This window comes from Papio anubis, chromosome 12 (genome assembly GCF_008728515.1).
Source record: "Papio anubis isolate 15944 chromosome 12, Panubis1.0, whole genome shotgun sequence".
Lineage (NCBI taxonomy): Eukaryota > Metazoa > Chordata > Mammalia > Primates > Cercopithecidae > Papio > Papio anubis.
In genome coordinates this window covers 25,496,210-25,516,302 of record NC_044987.1, presented here as the reverse complement: position 1 = coordinate 25,516,302, position 20,093 = coordinate 25,496,210, and the positions used below count along the sequence as shown (strand labels likewise).

Genomic DNA, 20,093 nt, shown 5'->3' with positions numbered 1-20,093 from the left:
GATAGTCAAGAAAGAGGGAAACTGTAATCAGGCATCTGAGGAATAGTAGCCACAAGAATATTAACAGTAACAAGTAACACTTACTTAACTGGACCCTGCAGTAAGTTTACATGTACCATCATATTATATGCTAATAATTAACTTCTGAAATCAGTGAGCTAGCATTTTACAGATTATAAAACTAAGACTTAGAAGGGTCAGGTAATGTGTCCAGAACCCTGCAGCTTGCAAACAGCAGTCCTGGGACTCTTACCAAAGTCTTTGTTACTGTTCAGACTTTATGCTTTTTAACTATTCAGCTGTGTTGCTACCTATGTCAAGCCATCAGACATTCTTTTATAGCAGAGTAACTCTGAAGCAATGAGGTAAAAGGTGGAGGATGATCATAAGAGTAGAGGGTATTGAAGAAGAAATGACAAATAATGGAAATTTTTCATGTTTCCAGAACAAGGTCATTGATCTCTAATAAATTAAAAATAAATTAAGGCCGAGCGTGGTGGCTCACGCCTGTAATCCCAGCACTTTGGGAGGCCGAGGCGGGTGGATCACGAGGTCAGGAGATTGGGACCATCCTGGCTAACAAGGTGAAACCCTGTCTCTACTAAAAACACAAAAATTAGCTGGGCATGGTGGCGGGCACCTGTAATCCTAGCTACTCAGGAGGCTGAGGCAGGAGAATGGCATAAACCCAGGAGGCAGAGCTTGCAGTGAGTCGAGATCCTGCCACTGCACTCCAACCTGGGAAACAGAGTGAGACTCCGTCTCAAAAAAAAAAAAAAAAAAAAAAAAGAATAAATTAATGTTGTGGTTAGTAGTATAGTTTAAGACTCTATACTAATACCACTTTTTCCTGAATGTTCATTGTATAGCTGTATGTGTACATACACTAGTGCCCGAATCCATTTTTCCATAGCTATGGCCATTTAAGAGTCTAAAGAAAGAGAACCAGAGACTGGTCTGGCTCACATGGTCCTTACGAAATTTTACTAAGATCAGAAGTGTCATCTTGAGGACAAGGGACTCAGCATCTGGTGCCTCATTCTAAAATGGATGTTGTGAATGAAGCTTATTTATAGAAGAGAATACAAGATCCTTTTCATTACAACCCTTTTTTCTTCTAGTTTCAGCCCTTCTACTGTCACAACCAGGTTTATTATTAAAATGGAAGCCAACCTGTTACTACAGAATCTTTGCCTACCATTTGGAGATGTCTGCCTGGGGAGGTTTCTGTTCTTACTCTCAGAAGCTTATACCATCTAGTGACATTTAGCTCAATATCTTGGTGTTTGGGCTCTATATCCAGCATCAAAAATGAGACAAATATTCAGAATTAGATAAATCTGATCTATTTTCATGCTTTCTTTCTTTTTTTTTTTTTTTTAACCATATGGTGTTGGAGAGGTGGGTTGGGTATTAGGTTGATGGTGAGTAGTTAGAGATTGGGGTTGAGGAGCAGGGAGCAGTTTGCTGCCAGTGGAATCAGGGAGTCTGATAGGATTAAGTTATAAACTGCAAAGGGCAATGGTCTGTATCTGTTTTGCCCATTATATGTATCCAGAGCCTACCATGTGGTTGGGTAAATATTCAAAGGATTTAACTAGTGAATTCAGTGTTTCCACATCAATTTGTTTTTCTCATTCTGTCTTCACATCCTTGTTATAGTTGTTACAGATTTGTTCGTAGAAGTCCACTTTTTAATATCGTTCAAGCAAAACTCTGTAAAATAGGTAACAGATCAGAGAACCTTGTTGTGTTAAGTTCCTGGCAACGATTTAGGTTTACTGGAATTTTGTTCTTAGAGGCAGGGGATATCTTTGGGACTTAACAATTCTCATGATCTTTCTTTTGTTCACTTTTGTTAAGCCAGTTTTCTTTTTTGAAAAATAGGTTATTATAATACTGAAGTAAAGATACATGTCCCCTTCTTCCTTATGTGGTAGCTGGGGACTCAGTTCCTTACCAAACTGACACAGTTGCCCGAGAGTCATGCAAATGGATTATACTTCCATAACCTCCAAAAATGAGTCTTACTTTCAAATTACAAATTTTCAAGTATCACCCTAGAATGAAAAAGTTTAAATTCGTAGTCCTGACTGCTCATGAAATTCATATTTCATGGTACTTTCTTTTCTGGAAGCTAAGGACCTATAGTGTGTGAGAATCCAAAAGAAATATAATATCTATAAAGGGAGTATTTTATACCTTGAAATTTGATTTTCTGTTTTTCTGTCCCTTGTGAATTTGATTTTCATTATTGAATTTCATGCTCCCCTTATACTTAATCATTTGTAGCATGGCAGAACTAAAGATAACATTTTGCCTTCTTTTTTGTAGCATAAAATAGTTTTTGGTACCAGGATGTCCTCAGAAACAAAATAGGAAAAATAAAGGATTTAAAGCATTTGAGCCACACCTAATGAAAAGGGGAGGAGGACTTCAGTTACCGAATCTAATGAAATTCACTTATACTTTTCTCTTGAAGTGACTGTATTCCAGCCTTTTATCTTTATGTTTTGTCATATGTCATAAACCGTCTTTAAAATATTTTTTTCTTACCCCCACAAAGAATATATTCATTTTCTAAGTTTTGAATTATGATATATCTACTTTTAGTTCTTTTGCTTCTCTCTCGATGTTTACTCTTGGCTCTTTTCAGACAGGGTACTAATAAAGCTTTTTCAGATAAGAAATAAACATTTTCTAATGATTCACTTCAAATTATTTTCTTTTAGTTTTACTCAGTATTAAAAATTTGTCATTAGTGCATTTGTTTCATATCTTGGTAACACTTGCTTCATGTTGTAAAAGTCTTTGGATATCTCTTGTCTGTCTGAAAATTTTGGTAGAAAATTTAAAAGGGAAAATTATCTTATTTGCATGCACATATAAATTCTGATAGCCAATTTAAAGCTGAAATTTAAAATATCTTTTAGTGACTATAATGAATTAATACTGGAATTCAGTAAAAGTAGAAAATTGTCCATTTTTTTCTGCTATGATTAAAATGACTAAATGGAAAACCTCAGCATGGTTATGTTTGCTTGAGTAGAAAGGATTTTTCTGATGTGAATATATCGAATTTATTCTTTGCAACTTTGAAGTGCCATTTTCAGACACTGATGTGTTGAAAGAAGACTAGTTGTTGAATAATTATAACAAAAATTTGTATGGCTTTTAAATGTGATCAGTTACCTGTTTCTTCTGCACAGAAGACTGACAAAAATTAATTAATGTCTATAAAATGCTGTCAGGAAAATAAAAAATGCTGTCAGGATGAAAAGACCTGTATGGTAGCGGACTATTTATAATGATAAAGGAAGTGGCAACATTTGTCTAAAACATACTGATACGGATACAAATACTACGTACGAACCTACAAAGTGAAGTCAGTATTCCAGTGGAGGAGTATGAAGTGTAGTGATGTGCTAGATTTGAGGGAGTGAGAACTTCGGCTCCGCAGGCCCAGTTTAATCCCAAGTCCATCACTTACTATGTGTGACATCAGTCAAGTTACTTAGTTACTTTGATCTTCCATTTTTCATCTACAGAATGGGAATAGTAATACCTTATAAGTTCTGTTACATAGGTTTAAAAAGATAAAAAAACCAAATTGTTGTATGAAATGCCTAGCACATTGTTGATACTTAATAATTCTGAGCTATTTCTGTTGGTAAGAAAATAGCATAGTAATGTGCTAATGGACAAATAAATTTTTATGAAAGTACAATTTTATTCCTCTCTGCAGTTACTTGATATTTTATATAGCTATAGTCTTAACATTAGTGTAAGCAGCAAAACACTCAAGTCACTGTGCAGTCTTTGTAGAATAACATGAATGTCTAACACAGGAAAACTCTGCATGGAGGGTGGGGTGGGAAGAGAAGGGAGATAAAGTTACAAATACGTGTATCCACAAGCTAAAGCCAGCTCAAATGAAGTGTTAATTATGATCAGTTATATCACATTTTTTCTTTAATCTTGTTTTGCTTCTTTCATGTATTTTGTAGTCTACTAATGCTCAAAGAAAGCCTGTGATTGGTGCCAACTTAATTTAGGAACAAATTGTTTAGAAACTGCCATCATTTTTCCCCACAACTTGGGGGAAGCATTGAGATTATTCTAATTTAGTGGCAGAACATCTCTTATAATCTCATTAGAGAACGAATTCAGGGATAAAGTTTGATAATCACTATTGCATTAATTGGCTGCTTGCTAAAATAATACTAGTTATTATTTTCTTCTCTTTTTAAAGTCACATCTGTTAATGTTTAACCCCCAAATATTAACATTTTTATTTTTATTAGAATGTATCGCAAAAAAGCACTAGATTTGGCACATGAAGACCCAGGTTTGAGATCGGTCATTGTCTAAAGAAGCTCTTTGATAATAAGCAAGCCAAAAGCTTTCTGAGTTTTTATTTTTTCTCCTTTGCATTTCCTTCCACTGAACTTGGTTTCTAGAACCTCCAAGTAATCACTAGGATGTGTCTCTTGTATAATCGTACATTATGTTTTACCTGTCCTGTTAGTGTGTGTTTTATTTGAAAGTCAGTACTAACCATTGCATAGCCAGAGTAAGTGATAGAACTGGGATTTGATTTTGGATCTGTCTGACACATTCTTAATGATACATGAATACCTGTGCCAATCCCATAGTCAGTAAATATTTGTTGAAAAATGAATGTCACATATTAGTTAGCTTTAGGGAATAAAACTGTAATGAATATGTACTCTGTTTTATACCCAGTTATATGCTGCTAATTTTTCTCCTCTTCCTTGTCTCCAGGAGAAAAGACTGAAAGAAAGGGAAGCCAGAAGAGAAGCCAACAAGAGGCAAGCAAAGGTAAGGGTTTGTATACATTTGCTTTTCCAAGCTCTATTAAGGTAGAATTGATAAAAGCATTTTATATTTTGGCAAGAACAATGCTTGTAATGTTAAAATGGAATTTAAATCCTCTTCTTTTCAATATGGATTTTATATATCATTTTTATATCATGATATTCTGGTTGTAGTCAAGCCCATGCAGCCTTCTATTCACTTTCTTGTATTCATCTGTTTCCTCTCTGGTGCAGGCTGAAAAATACCTAAGATAAGTTGTTACTGAGTTTGCCTCGTTTACTCCACCACTTTTTCCCATTATATTTTGTGTCTATTAAATACAAAAGGCAGTTGACTCTGTGGGCCAGGCCTGATAGAATTTTCATCTGTATCATGTTCAGGTAGACAGCCCATGTGAACCCAACCTGATAACAGGTAACTCTGAAAGCATCAGTTCAGCTCTTAGAATCTAGGAGAAAAGCATTCTGTATCTCCCACTTTTACTATAGTCTGTAGCTGATACTTTTCAGCAAATACATATGTACAGTGTTCCTCAAGTATGTATGTATAATTATAAACACCGTCCACATGCAGCTATGATTTTTATATAATGTGTTTGTCACTGAGAAGTGTTCAGCTTCTGCATTCTGAGGACATTTAGTAGAAATGATTTCCTAGAACTAGGGCCCAAAAACGTATGTCATTTCTCATGCTGTATCTCATTGTGCAGTTTCTGACTAGCCATGATTTCCTCTTGGCAGTTAGCAAAGCTCCAACTCCCTTGAGGAGGCCCTTAATATTCTTTGTCATTTTTTTTTTCCATGCTGGCCATAGCACTTAGAGAGCAAGTCAGAGATGATAACTCATGCTATAGTTCTGAAGTGGGAAGCAATTATTCTACAGTGTAAGATGAAAAGACTGCTTATATTCAGTATTAAATATCACTCTGTCTTCAAAGGTGCCCGAAAACGAGAGCTCCAGTGTGTGCAGCCTGACTGCTAAATAAGGTGGTGGCTTCTGCATATGCTTTAAAGTGCAGGCATGAACCACCATGGCAGGGACACTAGATCTCAGAGGCTGTAGTGGGAAGGATTGAAATTTAAGAAGAAAATCTTAAATCTAATAAAAGCATTTGATATCTATGAATATTGCATGTTCAGCATAAAAATAAACCTATTTTATTTCACTAAGAAGCTCTCATTTCTGCATGTATAAATGTACGATGAAAGATATAATCTAGAGCTAAAGAAAGCCCTGTTACTGTATTTCCTTTGTTTTTATTCATGCATGTTTGTATATATCACTAAATATAGTTTATTTTTTATACTTACTGATGCTGTATGCTCAATTTTTTTTTTTTCCATGGTGGTTTAAGCTGTAAGAAATTGCTCTCACCCTTGAGCTATCCTTCTGGAAACCTCTTCTTTTATTCCCCCGTAAATTGATGTGTATATTTGGTTTTAATACTGTGTCTGCTGGGGAAATGAAAAAATGGTAAAGTCGTGAGAATCAGGCATTTTCATTGGGGACTGATCTCTGAAGTGAACTCCTTACGCCAGACTCTCCCTTCCATTTCCCACTCCCCTTCTGTGTTTGTCCTGGGTGTTTATTTCCTGACATCTAAAAAAGGAAGAAGATTTTTCTTGTCAAGAGAAGGTCTCATTTCTGTATAACCACTAAGGATCGGACTAAGAACAGAAAGAAGAGCTGACATGGCTTTGCAGCTCAGCCAGGAGCTTTAAATAGACAGAGGCTGTGTTTTATTATTGCTCTGAATAGTTTAGCTACCTCCATTTCGCAGCCCTTGTCTGAGTGCTCAGAGATGGCAGCCCTTTTGTAAGAGTGATATTACCAGAGGGATCAGTGGCTGGTTTGCAGCCAGGACTCAAACATTCCTTAAGACACTGAGGACTGCCAGCAATGACAGGTTCAGGCTGACTGACAGAGCCCAAGGAATGAGCTCAAACCAACCTTTTGCACCTAGCTTCCTTTCAGATGAAAGTGACAGGGGATGAAGGCTCTCATGGCTTTTGAGGTGCCTTTTGGAAGCAGACCCAGAAGATATTATTTGGAAACATTTGGTAAAGGGACGATGGCACAAATTTCTGTGATAGGTAAGGAGAAATATGATGTAAATTACCAGGTTTCTCTCAGTGTGTGTGCTTCAAATGACAGATGTGACTTAGTTTTTGAGTAAACTTTGTCTTCTCGTTGATCCTCTTATGTAAACCTAATCGTTGTGTTACTTAGGATGTTGCCTTCTGAATCACTTCAGTCAGATTCCAGCTAGAGCATCCGTTTGATCCCTGAACCTACAAGATATCCAGAAGGTATTTTAATGGTCAAAGAAGGTGGTACTTGCAGACTTAATTTACCAGGAAATGTAGTCATAGCTGTTTATAGCTATTTTAAGCAATCACTGTGTAGAAACTGAAAGTGTAAGAAAGGGAGGACTCACATAGCTGTCTTTCTACCTTGTTTTGTGTTTTGTGCAGCAAACATCATTTTATTATACAAGGAAGGATATAAAGGACACAGTATTTGTGTGTGTGTGTGTGTGGTGGGGGCGAGTGTTTGAGTGAAGTTTAATGGAATTATCTTTATTTCCCAGAAAAGAGAAAACTTAATGATAATGTGAATTTTCAATTTTAGAAATGATGATTACTGGTAATCTCTTCTCTGGCATATTGAAAGTATTTCTAAGAAAAATTGCTTTAAAGTGTGAGTAGGATAAACTAAAGTTGGAATGGACCTCTCAGGAATCTGATACGACTTTTTGTTAAAAGATAGATCTAAGTTCTGCCTAGATTATGTTATGTGCAGAATTGGAAATGGAAGATAAATACGGAGCTGAAACTGTTACAAAGGTTTGCTGGGTACCTAATAGTGGTTTGGGAAATATAGGTCTTTTGGGTATCAAAACTTTCTTTAGCAGAGAAATCTTTGAACTGCACAATAGAATTGTTTTTACTTTAGCTAACAAGATGTCATATATTCTTATGACCTAGAGATTTTAAACTAAGATCCAGAAAAATACTTGTAGCAGTGATCAATAGACCACATTGCTTTTTGGGTTCAGGGAGGTTACATAATCCTGGAATACAGCTTTACCTCATTATCTAGCTAAATTTCCTTTTGCTTTGAGGGTCGCAAGTGCCAGTAGGAGTCCTTGGTCGCTGGAATGATTTTGTAGAAATGTAAGGAAAAGGAACAACAGTGCCAAAACTTGGGGAAATAGATCCTCAGAAATATCTCAGTACTGTGCTACTTTTGAAAAGAAAGTGTGATTTTTATTTGTTTGTTTGTTTATTTATTTATTTATTAAGATGGAGTCTTGCTCTGTCACCCAGGCTGGAGTGCAGTGGTGCGATCTTGGCTCACTGCAACCTCCGCCTCCCAGGTTCAAGCGATTCTCGTGCCTCAGCCTCCCGAGTAGCTGGGACTACAGGCGCCCGCCACCACGCCCAGCTAATTTTTTGTATTTTTAGTAGAGACAGAATTTCACCGTGTTAGCCAGGATGGTCTTGATCACCTGACCCCGTGATCCACCCGCCTTGGCCTCCCAAAGTGCTGGGATTACAGACATGAGCCACCCCACCTGGCCAAAAGTGTGATTTATTAAACAAAAATCTGAGCTTGATGAAATTGAACACTGACTGTGAAGGAGCAAAGAGTAGGAAAGAGCTCAGATACTTAAAATAGTTAAAAGTTGCTTTGACTGTATTAAAAATGATGATTATAGTTCGTAGTTTTTAGGTGTGGGGAAAATTAATATGATGCCATACATTTCGAGGTTGAAGTTTTATAGACGTTGTACATTTTTACTTGTTTTTATTTTCTGGTTTGTATTGTGTTTTTATTTATACTTAACAAATAGTGGTTTTAGGTAACAGTTTCTTGAATACCTAAAGTAATCTCTGTACTAACAGAAAAGTAGTGTTGAAGTTAGAGCTCTCAGAATAGGAGGTCTGAAGAAGTAGTAGTTATTTAATTTTAAAACTCTAGGCTGGGCGTGGTGGCTCATGCCTGTAATCCCAGCACTTTGGGAGGCCGAGACGGGTGGATCACCTGAGGTGAGGGGTTCAAGACCAGCCTGGCCATCATGGCAAAACCCTATCTCTACTAAAAATACAGAGATTAGCCGGGCGTGGTGGTATGCGTCTGTAATCCCAGCATACTTGGGAGGCTGAGGTGGGAGAATCACTTTAACCTGGGAGGTGGAGGCTGCAGTGAGCCGAGATCATGCCACTGCAGTCCAGCCTGGGTGACAGAGTGAGACTCTGTCTCAAACAAAACAAAACAAACAAACAGACCAAAAAAAAAAAAAAAAAAAAAAAAACCACCAAAAAAAAAACCAAAAGCAAAACTTGAAAAACTCAAATAGACTTGAGAGATGCCCTGGATTGACTCTCTAATCTACTGGTCTTCAATGACTTTTTCTCTGACCGAACAGTAGTTTCATAAAGCAAAGCTAACTTTATTCGTTTGATATTTTGTTCTTCCTACTTTTTTGGTGTTAAAATATCCTTTCATTTATGAAATAATACTGATAATTTTTAAAAAGTCTTATTATTTGGCAAAGTAAAAACCCATTTCACCTCTTTAAAATCTTTTTTGAGCTTTTTCTGATCCATGAAATTGAAGAGCGAGTGTGGCAGCCACTGATCTACTCCAGTGGTTTTCAGTATTATATTGAGAGACCTATGGACTCTCCTCTCCACCCCCCACCACCCCGGCGTGAGAGAGTTATTCGGGCAGGGCTCTAGGGTTCCATTTAGTCCTCATCCAGACCAGCTCAACTTTATTTTCCTCTTTACATTTTGAGCTTCCAGGGAAGATTTTGTTTGAAATACTGTTTTCCTTAAATGTATACATACATAGCTAATACTTTTAAAGTACCCAAATAAGAGCTGAAAGCAAGTGAATGACTTGCCTGATGTCACAGCTTCTTTGGTGGCAGAACTGGTATATGCCCTCAGGTCTCCTGAATCTTCATTCCCTGTTGTTGTTTATTGTCCTATGCTCTTTCTGTATGTTGCTTTTTTTTTCTTTTTCTATGCAAAAACAAATGTCATCCATGATCCATGATCTAACAACTAGTCGTAGAAAATTACTAATAGCAAATACCTTTAGTAAGGAAAGAACTCTGGGCTGAGGTCTAAAAAGCAGGCTATGTCTTACAGTTTCTGGGTGGCTGGGGACATGGCATTTATCTTTCTGGGCCTCTTGTCAGCATGTGTAAAAGGTTACCCCTTTCATGAAGGTTTTTCTGACTCTCTCACATCATACGGGCTCCTGCTTTTGGAACTACTCCCGTGGTCCCCTGTGTAGAGCACCTCCAATAATTACAGCGCTGATGTGGTTGCACTTCTCTCTGTCTTTGGCTCTGGCTCTGGCTCTTATTTTCCTTTGTATTCCTATCGCTCATCACAGTGCTTGTCGGCTGAGGGCAGGCTTTCTGGCTCATAGTTGGCCATCTCCTTGTAAACAGGGCTGAGGTCACTCATGTTTTACCTTTTATTTTGTAGATGAGGAAATTGAAGCTTAGGAAGTTGAAGTAACTTTCCCAAGAATATCCAGCTAGGAAATGGCAGAGCCGGGATGCAAATCTGCTTTATATGACTCTGAAGCCTTGACTCTGAAGCATTAGGGCCATAGGTCATTTCCGAGGTAGTCAAGAATATTCGCATTCGAGAGTCTTAAAAGCTGAAGCAGAAGTTGCAAGTAAATATTTCTTCTCCTGAAATTGCTCTCCTTATCCACAATTAGTTCTCTTTTACAAGTGGCTACATTAGGAAACAGAACATTAAGAAATAGAACAGAACCGTAGGCAGATACAGATTATTGTGCATCTCCTATTAGTTACTATAAAATCTCACTGGAATCCCAGCAGCTTAATTTTTTTCTTACGGATGAAATATTAGGAAACATTTACCATTACTTCCAGCCCATGAAGACCAGTTAAACATACCATATTCTCGTATCTTCTTGATTTTTAAATTGTATACACATTTTCCCTCTGCCTAGGATATCTTCTCCTTCATTGCTTTTTCTTCTGAACTGTTTCCGTTTTGAAGCCTTTTCTGCCTCCTTCAGGCCGACTCGGGAAATTCTTCCTTTCTGGACCACCGGACTTCGTGTACATCATTCTGCTGTGTTACTTGGTGATTGTCTCTCATCACTAGACTATAAACTCCTTGAGAGCAGCAGCTGAATTTTTTTCATGGTTGGCACATAATAAATGCTCTGTAGATATCTGAAGCAGTGAAATGCAACTATATTCATTCTTAAAGTTAACATTTTACATGTTAATGCTATACAGTAAATTCCCATTCTGCAGACTGGATGTATCTAACACACTCAGCCCTTTCCAAGTTGCTACTTCCCTTCTACCCCATCTTGTGTTAAACAAATCCATGAATTTGTATTAAGGTGATAGATTCTTAATATTAAAACAATGTAGTAAACTCCATAGGCAATCAGAATTCCATTAGAAGACTTTACACATGTCCTATTTGCGAAGAATTTAATGAATTCTTAAAGGATGAGTTGTCCTAAGACGTGCATATTGATTTTGTCTTTCTTCCTTCCTTTTATCTAACTTCGAACTCCTCAAGTTGCATATGGAAAACTGAGTATATTCCATATGCAATACATATGTACTCTGGGTGGTAAAAGGGATAGTCTAGGGTAATTTGATATGTTGATTTTCACCTTGCCTGTCAACTTTGGAACTGAATGTTCATGGAAGTTGTGACTTCACTCTGTAATGCAATTCCTTGCTCATAAATATCTGTTGATTGACCGAAAAAGTGGGTCCTGCTAAAATTTCTTCGTTGACAGTATCATGGTGAATGTTGCGTTTGATGCCGTTGAACGTGAGTAGCCTGAATAATTGTGACCTTATTCAAATGTGGTTAGATTGTAGGAGAGCTAGCACTCAGATCCAGGTCGGATTGCACTCCTTGACTGTGCAGTGGGTGTTAAGGATGATCTTAAACCTGTTCAGGGCAGCCATTAATTCTGAGAATAAGAGGAAATTTTTCAGGAAACAAGTCAAACCTGTTGTTACACTTGGAGTATTATACGAGATTCATTTAAGGCAGAATTTTAATGACTTTGTCAGAATGTGTTTATTCTAATACTTCTTAGAGAACTAATGTTTGGTGTTAGAGTCAGAGTACTGTTTCTTTTATTAAACTTGCAAAATGTACTAACCAGATAAAACTTGAGGAAAACAGATTCATAATAAATTTGAGTAAGGTGTTAGAAAAAAAGGGCTATGTGTGTATATATCCCTTTGTTTATGTTGTAGAAAATAGTTGTATTATTAATAGTCTGCTCAGTTGGGTGGTCATTTAGATCCTTTCCAATGAAACGGCCTAAACAGTAAATCAATCCAGGTGATGCCCTTTATACTTCATCATGGTTTATTCAGCTTGTGTCAAGTTAGAGATAATTTGACATTTATATACTTGAGTTAGGGATTTATAGGCACATCTAGCAGAACAAATTAACTGTATTTGAATCATTGTGGTCAGTTTCATTATGTGGCTGAGTCTGTTATTCCACTGGTTACATGCTCTACTATGTAGAGAACTGTGTATGTGGGTATGTGTGGATGTGACCATCATGATTGTGGAGACTGATACTTACAATCATTTGCCTATATTTTTGTATGTATTAGCATTCATTAATGGTCTAAATGATGGGAATTCTTTTGACTGTTAGTAGTCATTACTGGCTGTTGTAAGATTATATCATCATGATTTCTGATATAGTACACTAAAGTCTCAAAGTTGGAAAAAACATGTAGATTCTTTCCTCGTTTCTTCTTCTTCCTAATATTTTGCTTCATAACTCAGAATCCTGTTGCTTATGTGAAGAAATAAAGGCAGGGCTAGAGAACTACTGTAAGACTTGCTTTTAGTAATTCTCAGCCTATGGTACAAGAATCTCTGTGGGTTTTCCATGTTATTACTAGGAATTTCTGAAAATCTCAGCATTGACTCTACAGTGAATAAGTTATCTATACCATACATATATATTATCATTCCTTAAAAGTATGTAAAGGCTATATTAAGATTAACAAAATATGAACTTGTTTGTTTTGCTAAATTCAGAGTAATTTTCTGTCTTGTGTTTTCTTAAATGACATATATCACTGTAGAATTATCATCTTGTAAATAGTTTGATGTTAAACGTCTTCCTCTACTGAAAAAGATTGAGCGCACTGCCATATGGTATGTAAGCAGAAACAACCATACTCTTAACACTTAGTCAAAATTGAAGACAGTCAGTCATAGGGAGGAAGAAAAGAGGGGGAAGATGGGGCAGAGGAGGAGGAGGAGGAGGAGGATGCCACTTTTTTTCTCTTTTTTCTTTTTTTTGGGAGACAGAGTCTCACTTCATCACCCAGGTTGGAGTGCAGTGGCGTGACTTCAGCTTACTGCCATCTCCGCCTCCCAGGCTGGAGTGATTCTTGTGCCTTACTATCCCAAGTAGCTGGGACTACAGGCACATGCCACCTTGCCCACCTACTTTTTCTATTTTTAGTACAGACGGGGTTTTGCCGTGATGGCCAGGGTGGTCTTGAACTCCTGACCTCAAGTGATCTGCCCACGTTGGCCTATCAGAGTGCTGGGATTGCAGGCATCATCCACTGTGCCCGGCCACCACTATTTCTTAAATGGCAGGGAAGGCCCCATTTCTTGCATATCTTAAAGGAGAAAAAAGTCAGTAGGAAAAGGAAATAACAGAGATGGAACACAGAAGAAGAACAGACCTAAGTTTCCTACTGTGCTAGTTGATACTGCTTGTCAACTTGATTGGATTGAAGGATACAAAGTATTGATCCTGGGTGTGTCTGTGAGGGTGTTACCGAGAGATTAATGTTTGAGTCAGTGGACTAGGGAAGGCAGATCCACCCTTAATCTCGTGGGCGCAATCTAATCAGCTGCCAGCGAATATAAAGCAGGCAGAAAAACGTGTAAAGGAGAGACTGGCCTAGTCTCCCATGCTACATCTTTCTCCCTTGCTGGATGCTTCCTACCCACATAAATTACCTGTTGTGACTGCCCTGGACGTGCCTGCCTACCAGACATCTGATCTTGTAAGACCATTATTAAAGTCTCACTTTTGCTATTCTTTGTGCCTCTGAGTCCATTCTTTGGGTTTGGACGGGTGAGTGTGTTTCTCACAGCAGCACTAAGTATCACTGTCAAAGATTAGAAATAACCTAAATTGTAGGGTAGATAAATTGTGGGATAGTCATATGATGAATTGTTATATAGCTATGAAGGAATTACTGCTACATCCAATAACGGACAAATTTCGGAAACATGGTATTGAGCAAAAGATGCCAGACAGAAGAGTAAATACTATGATACTCTATTTACATAAAGGTTTTTTTGTAAAAGCAAAACTAATATTTGGGGTTAGAGTTTACCTTTGAGGAAAAGAGGGAGTGATTACTGGGAAGGAGCATGAAGGGGGGCTCCTAGAGAACTTGAGAGTGTTCTAATTTCTTAATCTGGGTGGTAGTTACATGGGGTATATTTACTTTATGAAAATTCATCAAGCTATAAGCCTATGGTTTGTGCACTTTTTTGGAGGTATGCCATACTTCAATTAAAGCTCAGGAGTTTGAGACCAGCCTGGGCAACATGGTGAAACCCCGTCTCTACTAAACCCCATCTCTCTCTCTCTCTCTCTCTCTCTGTCTCTCTCTCTCTCTCTCTCTGTCTCTCTCTCTCACTCTCTCTTTCATCAATCTAATCAACAAGGTCTCACTCTGTCGCCCAGGTTGTGGTGTAGTGGCACTATCATAGCTCACTGTAAACTTGACCTCCTGGGCTCCAGCAATCCTCCCGCCTTAGCCTCCTGAGTAGCGAGGACTGTAAGAATGTACCACCAAATCTGGCTAATTTTTTATTTTTATTTTTGGTAGAAACAGGATCTCTTTGTTGACTAGGCTGGTCATGAACTCCTGACACCAAGTGATCCTCCCACCTTGGCCTCCCAATGTGCTGGAATTATAGGCATGAGCCACTGAGCCCGGCCAAAGATTACTTTTTAAAAATGGTGGGGGAAGATGAGATCTCTTTATATGCTTTCAGCCTAGATATTTTAATCTGTAGATTCAGAAAGATAATATATTATGGATAACTCTTGTAATTCTAGAAGCATTAGGAGCGTTAGTCCCTGGAGTCATTCATGTTTTATGAAAGCTATGAAAGACAATTAATAATTCATATTCTTCAAATACACATTTCTTTTAAAATCCCCTTGTTCCAAGAAGTGTGATGTTTGACCTCCTAAAACTTAAAAAACTTAAAAAACAATTTCCCCTAATGAGAAAATGAGCTTTATTTTGACTCTGGTGTAAATTAAAATGAAAAAATTCTATTTTTTAAATAAGGAGGAGTGTGGTCATCATTATGCTGTTCAGAGACATTTAACCTCCTCCACATCCCAGTGAGTTTTAGTTTTTGCTCTAAACTTATGAGGTGATGTGGTGGCCTTGGAATGTTCTGGAGATCTCTACTCTTCATGCTGTCTGATAGGACACTAAGAGCTGTTGAATTGGCATTTATTTAGAATAAAGAACACAAGGGTGATGAAAGGGACATTGGTCTGAGAGATCATTATATGTGACTACTGTAACTTTATAAATTGAAATAGATGAATAGTAACTGACCATAGAAATTCAGAAACATACAAAGCCTGAAAGATCATCTAATAAAGAAGTGACTATTTTCCCATGAGGAGGCATATTCATTTGACTTACCTCATTCTTATCATAGATTCTGGTTATTTTTTATTTTTCCATGTGCATCTTATGTGAATTAAATATTTATTTCTTTCCTTTCACCATCTACAGGCTAAAGGTACTTAGTATCTGTAATGTACCTTATTTATTTTTCCATGTACACCTTATGTGAATTAAATATTTATTTCTTTGCTTTCACCATCTACAGAGTAAAGGTACTTAGTATCTGTAATGTACCTGGACTCTGTCTGGTCCGATACTAAGAGTTTATGATATTATTAAGGGGGAAGTAGGCACTTTTTGTTCATGTAGCCTCACTTTTGTCTTTACTTGAGGGAATAAATCTTTTATAAGATTCCAGATAAAATGTTAAGCTTGGAAAATGCTGCAGAAATGGTATATACATGATCTAAAAGTTCTTTTATCAAGAATTCTATTGCTTATCTGTCTTTGGATTATAAGATGATTACTGCTAGAATTAAGACCAATTGTTTTATTTTACCTATCTTGATTTTCAGCTGTGTACATTAGTTTTCCCCTTTACTACAGACACATTTGATTTTTATTTCATAAAATTATCTCATTTCCTTCAGTTGGAAATGATATATATTCTCAAGCTCATCCCTTTATTTATATTAGCACAGCTTTCTTTGGAAAGTATATTATTGGAAGGCTTCAGCCTCATTTAATTGCTTTTAACATGAGTCGTACATGTCTGAATTCTAAACACGACTACTATTGATCCCAGCCTCCTGGCATCCATCCAACCATAAGATTTTTGCCCCACTCAGTAGAGCTAGTAGTACATGATGTTTTTGTGGTTGGTGCTTTGAGGAGAACAGAAAGTGAGAGAAGGAAAAAAAAAATGTTGTCCTCTCTAAGCAGAAGAGAAAAATGAGAATGAATGGGACTCTAGTCCATATTGTGAGTTCATTAGTAATGCTAGATCAGATTTTGGGCTTCAGTTCATTCAGTCTTTATCATTTACTGCCAGGTGGTTAGAGCTCTCCTGAAAGAGCATTAGGTTTGAGACATAGGAGGTCCAAATTCAGTTCTTGCCAGTAAGCTTTGGAATCCAAGGCAGTCATGCTCCGTCCGAGCCTCAGCTTCCTCTTTAGAATAACAGTAGTGGTGTTACCTGCATTGCCAACCTTCCAGGGTTCTTGTGAAGATAATACATGTGTAAGGACTTTGTGAGCTATGAATCACATTAAAAAATGTGAGCCATGATTAATCAGCATTAGTATATGTTGCCTTTTTAGGCAGATTCGTTCTCAGATACTTAGGATCTGAACCAGTGGTTCAATCAGGGCTGGGAATCACTGAAAGATGTCTCACAATGCACATATTTAGCTTCCTCTGTCCTCACCCTTCTCCCATCAGAATCACTGGGGTAGGGGACTTATTTACGTGTGTTCATGCAGTATATATGTATAATTAAGATACTACTACCACCCCATTAAGAACCAGTGGTCTATATTCATATATAGAATCAACTTCTATACTTTTTTTTTTGGTAACAGGGTCTTACTTTGTTGCCCAGGCTGGAGTGCAGTGGCGTGATCTCGGCTCACTGCAGCGTTCACTTCCTGGGCTCACGTGATTCTCCTACCTCAGCCTCCTGAGTAGCTGGAACCACAGATACATGCCACCACACCTGGTTAATTTTGTTTATTTTTTTGTAGAGATGAGATCTCTCTGTTTTGCCCAGACTGGACTCAAGTGATCCTCTTGCCTCAGCCTTCCAAAGTACTGGGATTACAGATGTGAGCCACTGTGCCTGGCAACTTGTATACTTCTTACAACCCTGAGGTGCTAGACCTTTTCCATTTTTGGTTTGGCTACACCCCCATGGCAGAATGTCTGCTAGAAGATATGAGGGTAAATGTAAGCCCAGTCTCTTAAATTATTTACAAACCCAACATGACCAGGCTCTAGTTGTCCTTCAGTGTGCCTGATTGCAGACGGTCTGGCACCTGTTGTTCTTAGCCCGAACCCTTTTCAACACCATCTAAAACCAATGCTGGGATATAAGGGCATCAGAATATGAGAGATACATTGCCAAGAGCCTTGTAAAACACAAGGGGCAGCAGGATTTGGTTTCTCCTTGGTGGGTATACATGTAAATCCTGTTGTGTTTAGCTCAGTGTTGAAAGAAGGAGAGAATGCTTCGAATGACCACACTGGGAGAGAGTGGCCCTGGTGCGTTAGGTGGAACCAGTGCTGACACAGAGGGTCCAACAGTCTGGGTCTCTGATTTCTAATCCTGGTGGTAGCAGTAGATCCCTGTGTGGCCTTAAGAAAAATCTCTTAACTATGCTGCTTGAAGTGTTCAGGACTATATATCCTTTAACTCTACAATTCTGATTTCTGTTTTTCAGGAGGTGATGATCTATCATTTTTGTATCCTTTCTAACCTTCCCATGTCATATTTTCGAGGTGTGTCACTTATTCTGAATAGTATGTTTACCAGTGGTTGAAATACAGCAGGAGACTAACCATTTCAGTAGAAAGGATTTGATTGGTCTCCTTGGGGCTTTTGGAAAGTGTAAGATTGGGGAGGGTCTTATCATTTTTTTTTTACTGGCACTCAAGAGGAATAACAGGAGCTGGAGCTGGAGAAATTGGTGAATCATAGAGGATCTTGAACACCAAGTTGAAGATTTGGGCTGACTCAGGAGAGTGTGCGGGATGCATTGAGATTTTGGTGGGGGAATGCAGTATAAGTGGTAGGATGACCCTAGAAGGATTCATTTGTTTTCTCCACACACATACACACATTTCTTGAGTACCCCACTATGTGTTACCCCTTATAATGCCACGATAGAATTAGCCTGCTCTAAGGAACCCACAGTCTAATGGAGGAAATTTGTAAGTAGAGCAATGTAATTAATACTATGATAGAGAAGTTTTGGGAGTTGTCTACATATGTAATGATTGAATCCAAAGGAAAAAAAAATAATGAAACATCTCTTTGGTATTTTCCATGTGTTGCGTAGCATTCTTTTTTTTTTTTTTGGAAGACAGAGTCTTGCTCTGTCACCCAGGCTGGAGTGCAGTGGTGCGATCTTGGTTCACTGAAAGCTCTGCCTCCCGGGTTCATGCCATTCTCCTGCCTCAGTCTCCCAAGTAGCTGGGACCACAGGCGCCCGCCACCATGCCCGGCTAATTTTTTGTATATTTTAGTAGAGACGGGATTTCACAGTGTTAGCCAGGATGGTCTCGATCTCCTGACCTTGTGATCCACCCGCGTCGGCCTCCTAAAGTGCAGGGATTACAGGTGTGAGCCACCACGCCCGGCCTGTGTCGGGTAGTATTCTAAGTGCTAACTCCAGGGGGAGTTTAAGTAATGTATTTTAAGTGTACAAACTTCAGCTCTTGAAGTTATAGGTAATAATGTTATCCCCATTTAACAGAAGAAGAAATTTTAGTATAGAAGGTTGTATACCTCCTTGTGTATAGTGGATTCCGAATTCCAGTTTGGTAGTTGGACTCTGGAGAGTGAATGAGAGAAAGAGCCAGGTCACAAATCCTGGAGAATAGCAACAGTTAAGGAACAGGCAGATGAAAAGCAGCTGGGAAAACTGGTATATTTTTCAGGGAAGTATGAAAAGAGAATTTAAAGGAGGACTTGGACAGGAGTGCCACAAGGAGATGAAGTAGGTTGAGAACTGTAAACAAACATAGGATTTGGCAATGAGAGTATTATTTTTATGTTAATAAGATCAATTTTGTTTGCACTGTGTGATTTGATGGGGAGGGCTGGAGCAGCTGGGAAAGTCAGTTAGGAGACCATTTCAGTAGTTGAGATGTTAAGTCCTGGGCAGGACTGTGAATAGGTGGAAAGGACATTTTATTCAATAAGTATACCTGTAAAATATCAGTAACTGACTGGAACATGGAGATATTCGGAGAGATGAGGTTTCCAAAACTTGGCACTTACCATGTGCTGAATGCTTTAGGAAGAACTAAGATCTATAACAGAGGACAATTTTTAATAGCTGCCAGTATTGAACTATTGCGTACCATACACTGTGCTAAGGCATGTCATTTAGTCCTCACATGTAGGTATTATCAACACATTTTGACAGATGAGGGACCTGAGGCTTAAGTAAGTTAAATTTACTCAAGGACTGACATTTAGTACGTGACCAACTCCAAAATCTTAACATTTAGCTTCTGTTCTGTAAGGCAGGTCAGTAAAAGATAAAATAATGGACATCGTTATAGAAGCACCACTTGTGACTGGTATAAATTTTGACTTGTAGGATTCACAAAAGAAAGCATCCCAGGGAGGGCATTTGAGTCAGGCCTTGAAGCATAAATCAAGATGAGTGTTCGTGAAAGTTCTTTCATAGTAATGAACCATGGAAATATTATACTAACAATAAGTGGGATCAAATGTGCTAGGTTAACATCAAACAAAAGGAAATATTAAGTCACAAGTTATTACCAGCAGTATTTTACCTGAAAAGTAGAGATTCTTAAAGTAGAGCAGTACAAG

At 38.1% G+C, this 20,093-nt stretch overlaps 1 protein-coding gene across 3 annotated transcripts in view; it reads left to right on the top strand.

Annotated features, from left to right (window-relative positions):
• DDX10 (DEAD-box helicase 10) overlaps positions 1-20,093 on the top strand; it is a 292,818-nt gene that overhangs the window by 179,762 nt on the left and 92,963 nt on the right. For all 3 annotated transcript variants that reach the window (XM_021926516.2, XM_009187219.4, XM_021926517.2), the window contains exon 16: positions 4,786-4,842. In XM_021926516.2, coding sequence (XP_021782208.2) covers positions 4,786-4,842 — 57 coding nt within the window. The remainder of the gene's footprint in view (positions 1-4,785; positions 4,843-20,093) is intronic.